Source organism: Botryllus schlosseri, chromosome 10 (genome assembly GCF_051294905.1).
Source record: "Botryllus schlosseri isolate E-star chromosome 10, Bs_hap1, whole genome shotgun sequence".
Classification (NCBI taxonomy): Eukaryota; Metazoa; Chordata; class Ascidiacea; order Stolidobranchia; family Styelidae; genus Botryllus; species Botryllus schlosseri.
The window spans coordinates 12,890,437-12,900,413 of NC_137245.1; the positions used below are offsets into that span (position 1 = coordinate 12,890,437).

The window sequence follows — 9,977 nt, forward strand, 5'->3', positions numbered from 1 at the left end:
CGGCCAGCCTGCGCCACGACGCACTGATACCTTTAAGGCCATGTAACAAGTAACATGCGACTCCGAGAAGTGTGCCAGAACGATCGGCAGCGAGAAAACCTGGGTCGAAAAGGATTGCCCTTATGCACATCAAAAACTTCGATACATTTACAATATACATATATGTTTAATTTTCAATGGTCACCTAAATGGCGGGCGCCAAATGTTCCTGTCCTGGCAATCTGAACCCCACAAGACAAATGAAAGAGAAAAAGTATTTGCCATCAGTGAATAAAATAACAATTTGAAATTGTGTTCGTCTTTTAGTTTAGTACGTTTGGGCTATTTCAATATCTTTTGTCATAGCAAACATGAGGTCACGAAAGCATCAAGTGACGTCTTCATTATACCCACGATGACATCACCGTATGCACTCATTTGCTACAATCATTTTATATTTTTATGTAACATTCGTTACAGCCATATCATGTAGAGGCGTACATTATCACAAAATAATTCAAATTGTCAAATTGTGGATGACTGATGAAGCTGTTGATGTTTCTTGGTCCTTTTCGCTCAATTGTGATATTTGTTTCTTCATGACATCGAGTTCTATATATACATAAAGAAGTTAAATACTTCATGACATACTAATTTTTTGTGTGAATCATCAGTTATATTGCGTCTACAAACTGGACACTAGGGTTGTCCAAAATTTGGAAAATCTTACAAATCCTACGTTGTAATGTCTTATTTTATAGATTATTGATAAAAAACGACACTGAGCCTAAAAGAAGCTCACAGGAAGGCCGATAAGATTTCGTGCAAAGCGTTTGAAAGTAGCTGCCGAAGAATGGGTGTGCCACCGACCATAGACCGGCGAGAAGACTAGTAATCACGAAACCACGGCTCTTGATTAGCTAATCGGATATGCTTCAATGACCACGGCCGCAGCGGCTTGCTGATTAGGTGATCAAGGAACCTGCTACCGGCAGCGATTCTGAAAGCGCATTGTATGTAGGTTGACAGATAACGATTTAGGATTGATTCAGGGTATGTTGAGGTACGAAATACATGATGAACAAACAACAGCTGCTTCACAAAAACGTCTAAAGCAGGACCGCATTATTGTGAAGAAAACCGCCTTAGCCTATATGTCTTGTTTTCAACGAGGGAAAGCATAGGCGCTTATATAAGTGGCGACGGATTCCTGGTTTCAGAAAGGATATATCATTATTGAATACAAATATAAAGCTTAACAATGACACTATAATTTGTATGTTCTTTTTGGGCTCAGGTTGTAGTACATAGTTGAAGTTTTGAAAGCCCCAAGGACCGGCTGAATCAGCGGGTTATGCCTGGCACTTATCAGATGCTTACATCAAATTGTATTCACTTGAAAGTGTTGTCAAAGTCCTTAATGAAGACGCAGAAAAGAGGTGTAAGGCCTGGTGCACAAGACCTTAGTAGTCGAGCATCATAAAACCCCTTATACATACATACAAGTCTTGACATAAGGTGCGATAATTACGGCGATTATATTTACATTGCAAAAAAGTGAAAATTTTGCCAAAATTGAAGCTTAGGTCAAAAATTGTCAAAATTGTTTACTAAGTCAAAATCTTTTACTACCTGCATTATGTTTGTATCGTAGATATTTGTACTGTCGGCGGACTTTTCATTTGACATTTGACATCTTGTAGTCTACTTTCGACCTACTTGTTCGCTCATTATGAATCATAAACGGTCAAATGAAACAAATAGGTTGACATGGTGTTATGCTCAATGTACTGCAATCTCCACTGCGTGGGCATTGGTTATTATATCAATAAGCGTATTATAAAAAATTGTGATGTAGACATGCCAGAATGAAGCAACACGGTGTGTCACCAGCAGTGTACGGACGCACAACTTCAGTGTTGTCAGCCAACAACTACTGCCGTTGAACGTTCTTTCCCCATTCTCGACAAGCTACTTAGACAGACACTTTCTACCCGAGAATGTAGGAAAGTATCTATCGCTGTACTACAACAAATTTTAATTATTTCTACCATAATGCGAGATGTAGGCCTAACTACTGAAATTCTTCAGAGGTCAAGATTTCGTTGAAATAAAGTTTTTTTCATGTAAAAATTTGTCTGTTTTTAAGTCAAAAAGCTTTTTCAGGCCTAACTACTTCGCAAGGACAGGCATTTCTAACTAGAAATAAAGATACGTAGTACAATTCTACCATTACATTACATTAATTTACATACACGAGGGCAAAATCCTGTCAAAAGTAACTTTTCTAACGTCAAAATTTTAAGGCAAAATCTTCCGTTTTTTCGGTCAAAATAAATCGACCTAGTGATAACCATAAGATATGAAAGAGATAACACTATACTGGGTCAAATGCAGTAACCGATCTATCCGTGGTTTTATGGGGAGCAAACCCATCATGAACATGCTGTTACTGGTATCACAAAAATAAAGGTTGCCGGTAACTGGCTAATTAAATTAGCGTGCAGACCTAGTCATTGTTCGGCCTGCGGGCCAAATCTGGCCCGCGAATATTACCTTTGGAATTTAGACTGTAAAATCTAGTTAATAATGTTAATGTGTAGACAAAAACTACTGCATAAACCAGGGTTGCCAACTCAAGACATGAACGCGGGCCACTTTTCAAAATTCGTAGAGGCCGCGGGCCGCATAATTTCAATGTCAAGATAAAGTAGGCAACACAAACTGACAACCACAATTTTACAACATTACGTGAGTACAACACCATGCTCTTTGTCGTGGGCGACGGGCATAGTTTCCCGCAAAAAATAATATTTTAATAAAGAAATAACAATGAAACAAAAAATATCGTGATCATTACTTTCATCATATTTTAAACTATCAGGTGCGCACGATACAACAACACTTTTCAGCGACTAAAGAATCGATATTGGGGTCAGCTAGACAAGGTACTTGCTGGAAAAGTATATTCTTGCAATACTTGATCTTGTGTCGAAGTTTCAAGGGGCTTTCTAAGAATATCGGTCTTGGTAGTGTACGGGTTATTGCACGTATAGGCCTGTAGTTCTCAACCGGGGGTCCGCAGACCCCTGGGGGTCCGTGAAACCTCTATATTTGCAAAATGGTTGATAACGTAATTTGGAGTTCTTTAAATTAGGGAGATCACGAGGCAGTTTCGATTTATCACTGCTAAAACTACAGGACTCACGACAATAGAATGGGCGTTTTGTTGGGGTTTGTGGAAAAATAAGAAAGTCCGAGTCGTATACAGGTCAATCAGAGGTTGACTTCGAAATGTTCACAAAAAACCATTTTCTCTTGTGATATAAATAACCAGTATTCCGGAATAACTTAAAGATGAGCTGATCGATAGAAATGACATAGGTTGGATGTTACATGTTCATTAAAAATATGCTTCTGAATTTTGGGGCCATATATGTTGCGATCATACCCAATCGTCTCGTCGGAAGCGTTACGCGTTATTATTACTTTTGCCACCACCTATATTTGCGGAAATGGATTTTCGGCACTCTTTCATATCAAATCATTGGCAGGGATTTTCGAGACACGATCCCGTTTTTAAAGAAATGCAGCTACAGAAATCGCTTTAAACAAAAGTCCACCCAATTTCTACATAAATAGTGTGATGTTATTTTCAAGAAAAGACAATTTTGCTGCTGTTTAGCACTGGCCAACAGTTAATATTCTCTCAAGACGGATGGCGGTTGCATGAGGATTGGGCTAAATCGGAACTAAAACTTTGCGGGGTCCGCGAGGGTCCGTGATGGTTCAAAGGGGGTCGCAAAGACAAAAGGTTGAGAACCACTGGCTAGGCAATATGCCCATTAGGGTTGTTCAAAATTAACCTTTTTTCCTGAATCTTGCTGGCTACGTGATTAAATCGTTAGGTTGCCTTAAAAAACGACGCACACCAAATTTGAATTCATTCCAACCAATATTCGCGGGTTTCGTACAGTTTGAAAATTTCGAATTTGCCCAAAAATGCAAAATAAAAATTTTCTCAAATTTTTCTGCCAACCCCATGAAATTGTTGCGCTGTCTTCAAAAACGATGCAACACAAATTTGACTCAATTTCAAGCCGTAGAAGCGGAGTTATTTCAGTTTTTCTTTGATGATTCTGGGATTATCCTTGATCGGTGGATAATCCAAGAATTATCATCGAAAAACTGAAATAACTCCGCGTAGCATATCAGCTAATTCCCCCTCCATGAAATGCTATTTCCATCGCGAAGCCGTAACCGCTAATGAGGAATAGTGATGTTGGAGTTAGGCACAGGAAAATAACTTATGTTGAACAACAGCAACAATATTTCTGAACTGAAATCAATTTTAGCATTTCAAAACGCTTTACGTTCTCCCGAAATCTTAAATCAGGACGCGGAACGCAAAATATGACCTCGCGTGCCGCGTGTTGGTGATCCCGGAGATAAACTGATCCGGAAATGCGTTTACTTTGAAGTCTGGTTTATATTTATGTAACGTGATTACGTAACCCACGTACGTAGTGTTAGTAATCCAGGTTCCAAATAAAGCCAATATAGCAAATTATGCCGTAACAATTACAGTTACGCGTCACTGTTTCCATATTCAAGTTCAAATCTTGGTTGTTGCAAGGTCTGTGCTTTAAACTGTTACGTCACACATTTCCAAATCCGAGTTCGTAAAATACTGCAATCAGTGCTCGTGATTAGCGGCCAACCTCACTCATAAGCGATGTTATCGTCGTTATATCAAGCACTGTAAGATGCAGCTGAAACACTAAAAATTTGATTACTAAAGTCAGCCGTGAACCGGTATATTTAGTTTATGGCGAGTACCGAGAACGTCTCCGTGTTCAAGGAATATAATTTGAGCCAGCATTTTGAGAAAAATCATTCAGTTAATACATACAATCGGCTGATGCGCACCTGCTATAGCAAAGCTGCCAAGCCACACAGAGCTAGGGATGCAGCCTAATATAAATGCACCCACTTAGAAACATGTGTTAACATTGTAATTCACCTGCTTTCAATTTAGAAAAAAACATTGCACGCCGCAGAACATAATATAAACTTTTGTCTCGGCCCGCCAACATATTTTCTGCTTCACATTTGACCCGCTGGGAAAAATAATTGCCTACCCCTGGATTTGAGATACACTCAACCCATAGCATGAGTGAATGACTCCGTCATTTGCTTCATGTGTTGTGCACTGATAACTTTATAATAGCATGAATGTTGAATACCAATGCATCCAATTGCGGTACGCGACCATTCTGCTCGATACGCCAGCAAATAAGCCCATAAGTAATAACTGGTTGGTTTGCTCAACTGCTTACCTGCTGACATTTCCTGATTCTTTTTGCTGGATTGCGATAACATTGTTTTGATGACGCTGATCTCTAAAAAGATTTAGAGCCCATTTGGAATCTCTAGCTACTAGCAAAACGAATTAATGTTCGTACGAAGAGCAGCCAAGTTGTCGTCGTGCTAGGAAATGTTCAATAAGCATTGCTCATGAACAATTTTTAAAATATATAAATTTGTCACAGATAGTTTATTTGCGACTCCCTCCACTCGGGATGTTGTATAATTTTTGTAGCACATTCCGCATATCACTGCATGGGACTGGTGTATCCGTGACATGCGTGGACTTACCTGCCGTCAGTTCTCCGTCATCCTTCTTTGATTGGAGTATTTGAGCCTTCACATCACGTAACTCTAAAAGTAAACACCGGGTTGCATTTCATTGTTTCAGCTTTCAGGAACGTAACAATATCAGTGAACACTTTTACTATTGTTCTTGATGTATTATTATCATTCGCGTCAGGTCCACGAAAAGTGCCTGATCGACTCTAGATCTACCAACAAAATAGCACGGCAACTTTGACCTATTGCCATTATCAAGTCTGTACAATTTCACTATGCAGAGCCGAACTCGCGTTAGAAATAGCGATTGTCAAGATATCGAGTAATGCGAATGAAAGTTTCATCCTAAACAGCGAACATCAAAATCCATCCCTTACTGAACCTAACTCCTATTGGTATAGATACTATAGTAGGCCTATATATCACACAAATCAAATGCTGCGGGTGTTCATTATGTCGCGTTGTATCATGTGTATCAATCTGTTCCCATTAAGTAGCTCTTGGTTTCAAAAAGGTTGGTGACCCCTGATGGAATCTCGGGAGTGTCATGACTTTTCATTTTGTAAATATATGGATAATTTTTCAACATTGTTGCCGTTTTGAATGGTAAAAGTATCACCACCGTGCGTGGCAAATCTTTCGGCGCGCCTTGAACAATGAACTGACGTGGCACAATCGGCACGCGTGCAAGGGGACCGCTGAACGAGTTACACTATAATCCGGGGGTGGCCAACATTTTTAGTCAACGGGCCACATGCGGTATTCCGAACTATAGCGCGGACCACTTGAGTATTAATGGCCTTTTGTTTAGAGTTAGACTAGATACGATGAATGCAATCCGAGATGCAGGTCCCGCGGACCACACTCTATAGTGACTATACTGAAGCATCCCAACGATCTCAATTGGTACGGTGATACCGGGAATAGTATAATATAATTAAGTTCGAAAATCACCGCGCGGGACACTCAAACCGTCTCGAGAGCCATGGGTTTGCCACCCCTGCATTAATTTAACCACGATTCCCGTTCCTACTCCAGCCCTCCAATCTCTCTATAACTTCGTGTAATTTATACATAAACTGCTCGCAGCTATACGGATACGCCTGAATGATGGTGTGAGGAGATAGTAATGGAAAGTGATATTTATTACTTGCCCTTTAATAAGTCGTCACTCGTCTTTCTCCATTCGGAAGCTTCCCTTTTAACAATGGCGTTTTCTGAAATCGACGAACAACGAACGATTTTCCCGTAGCAATGGTATCGATAAGTATGTTTCTAGCATAAGCCTTCCATATTTCACGCCGTATAATATCCAAGACCATGATTATCCTTTGGCAATGATTCATCAATCACCTACGTTATTTGTCACAATTAGAAGAAGGTAAAACGTTGCGCGAACATGAACAGAACATGTATCGCAGAATTGAGAATAACAAAATTCACCAGGATTTGACGTATAGAATGACTCATGTCAGCTAAGTCAATAATTCACCTCGCAAATAAAACATTCTCTATAGAATACGAGCAAATAGGCTCAATTAGTACAAAGTACAAATACCTTCCACCAATTCCGTGTTGCTTTTTCGCAATTTCCAGATACCTGCATGTGAAAATTTAGTAAATCGTACTGCTGGAGAAGATCTAATACGATTATGAAGAAATAGTATAAAATATGAAATGTACGCCTTGGTTACGCTAATGTGCGGTGGAACATCAGTGTGCACTGTGCATAGGGAGGAGATAGGAAGTGACTGTGAGAGGATAGATTCTGGAGACTGGATACTGGAGACTGCAGAGGGTACGTGATGGAAACAGCGCTATGAAGTCTTCCGGAATATGGGTATCAGTGGGTTCATTGGCATATCTTTAGGAATTAAAGTTATAGCCCTCCGACTCACAAACCTATTTATAGATTGCATATAGTGCGTGGAAAAGTTTAAAATTCCTATATAGTTGAGAAGGGCAATTGGTCACGTTTGCGAAAGATTCATGAATTAGACATAAATGTTTTGAAGTATAGGATATACCTGTTCTTAGAAATTTCAGTTGCTTTTCCAATTCGTCGTATTTGTCCTTCGATGCTTGTTCCTGATCATCTAATCTGATGCAAGTAACCGGGTACTCGTTCGCTTTCAGATTTTGCAGAAACGGGCCTGGATCACATTTCGCCAATTGGCAGCCTGGTTGTGCTTTGCATAATATTTCCTCGCGTTGACCAGCAGAAGCCAACACAAGTGTCGATACCACAATTAACTCGTATTTTATCTTCATTGTCACCTAAATACTTTCACAGTCAATCATCGCTACGAAGTTACAGTGCAATGTAAATAGATACAAAACAGATGTCGATATTGACGAGACAAATTTATATCATTCCGGCAGAAACACTGCATATTAGGCGGTTTGCAATAAATGAACGAAAAAAGTGATTGGCGCGCATATACCATTCTATTTACCAACATATTTGCAGTCGGACATAATTCTCTAAAATATAATTATTGGTTTTATATAATAAATAAAAAAAAACTTGCTTCTCTTGTAGCAATGCGGCCACTGGTTGGAATTGAACCAAATTTGGTGTGCAGCCTTCAATTAGGTAACCTAACAATTTTATCAAGTAGTCAGTACGATTTGAGAAAATAAAATCATTTTTGAACCCCCCCCCAATAACCAGTTATGCTTGCGTGTATGACAGATATGCTATTACGAAAACATATTTCATTAGCCCACGGCTCCCGTAGGCTAAAGTATCAGAATACAAAACAAAGGTTAACGGTGACGGCATTCTCCGTATATGGGAGAAGTGAAGGTAACACCAAACAGCAGTCTATGAAGCAAGACTTCATAGATAAGTTCGACCTCCCTTGCATATATTGTAGACTCCAAAATGACTATATATAGTGAAATTTATATGTCAGTTTCATCTTCTTAGGGATGGAGAGACCCTGTCCTCGTAATGTACAGTGGTATATACCGCTGGAAAGTATCTTCGGCCCGATTGCTGCACCGAATGCTACACCATGAATATGGAAAGTCCTTACCATTCAATCAATCAATTGTACAATAGATTGAATGATCTTACGTGTTTACGCTCCTAATATACCATGGTATACGTAAGATATGGTAACACATGTAGAATTGACTCCATACTATCGTTCAATTTAACAACGCCTGGCAAAAAATAAATTATAAACGTGGCATGCTTTCTCGGCTAACCTTCTTATTCCAATAGCTTATAGCCTCGGGTAAATCGATGCTGCTAATGGATCAATTTTTGGAGAATACGAATTCACCTATAGGAGTGTCTACATATAGGATGCATGGGTTTTACATTGTCCCACAAATATTCGTGTGCCATTCTATAAGCATCGGCCGTTTTGTAGGCTATGTTCTTGTACGTAACATTCATATGGATAGTGGGGAACGTCACGTATGAAGTTCTGAGTGAAATTCAGTAGATCAATAAAGGTTATATATTGTTCAACAATTTTTCAAAAGTCGTTTGCTTCCGAAAAGAAAACAGTTTGTATACAAATATGTTTGGACACTGAATCCAAAAATGTTGGTTAACATTTCTCATTAGCTCCAGTTTAAAAATATAATTTTTTCATTTTTGTATGGAATGTTACCTATGGCAATCCTTGCTACACTTTATTCAATACAAAAGTAATATCTACCAGCCATGTCTAAATTTATAAATTTATGCATAGCCTATGCATGGAGGAAAACATTGCATCGCAAAACTTCTATACTGAGTCGGATCGAGATCGGACTGGTATAGCGCAGTGCTGGGACAATTCGAGTCATGACTTTATTCTAGTCAGACTCGAGTCAAGTTATCTTCGGATGACTTGACTTAACTTGACTCGGCGTTTCAAAAATGTGGATAGACTCGTGACTTAAGCAAAATAGTCTAGTCAATTTTTAGTCGATAATGGTTGTTCGATTAAATCGCTGTACCTGGACGTATAGGCTACATGTTTTCGAGACGCTGATATTACCTGCGTGACCAACCATTCGTTCGACAATTGAGCAGCTTGGTTTTATCGAACCTCCGTTGGTATGCCATCAATAAGTTGTCCGCAAACGAAAAGCGCTTTAAATCTTTCGTTGTCGTAGGTTAGTGTTAGTCTATCTATATCAGTGCATTTCTGTTCTACACAGTACTTAGTGCTCACCTTAACGAGCCTCTTTTACGATCTAAATACAGCACGGATATAGTTTATACATTTGTATTACTCGACAACAAATGGTGTAGGCTTGCATCAGGGATGGTCATCCCTTTCGGCCAAAGGGTCACATGTAATTGAGGAACTATTGCGCGGGCCACTAGCCGCGCCAAGCGCGAA

General features: G+C 39.4%; 1 protein-coding gene across 1 annotated transcript; it reads right to left on the reverse strand.

Annotated features, from left to right (window-relative positions):
• Window positions 1–416: 416 nt before the first annotated feature.
• On the reverse strand, window positions 417–7,952 carry LOC145448973 (uncharacterized). Its single transcript, XM_080327430.1, has 6 exons — window positions 7,656–7,952; window positions 7,187–7,228; window positions 6,783–6,845; window positions 5,638–5,700; window positions 5,319–5,381; window positions 417–591 (listed from the first exon to the last, which is right to left on the reverse strand). Exons 1-6 carry the CDS (start codon window positions 7,897–7,899, stop codon window positions 497–499), a joined length of 570 nt encoding a protein of 189 aa, XP_080183556.1. The 5' UTR covers window positions 7,900–7,952; the 3' UTR covers window positions 417–496.
• Window positions 7,953–9,977: the final 2,025 nt, after the last annotated feature.

Bases quoted from the DNA above. Each gene is read 5' to 3' on its own strand.
- LOC145448973 (XM_080327430.1), bottom strand. From the start codon at position 7,899: ATGAAGATAAAATACGAGTTAATTGTGGTATCGACACTTGTGTTGGCT. The intron at 7,229-7,655 runs GTATATCCTATA...TTTCACATGCAG, and splicing joins ACTGAAATTTCTAAGAACAG to GTATCTGGAAATTGCGAAAA. The intron at 5,382-5,637 runs GTAAGTCCACGC...AAATCTTTTTAG, and splicing joins TGACGGAGAACTGACGGCAG to AGATCAGCGTCATCAAAACA.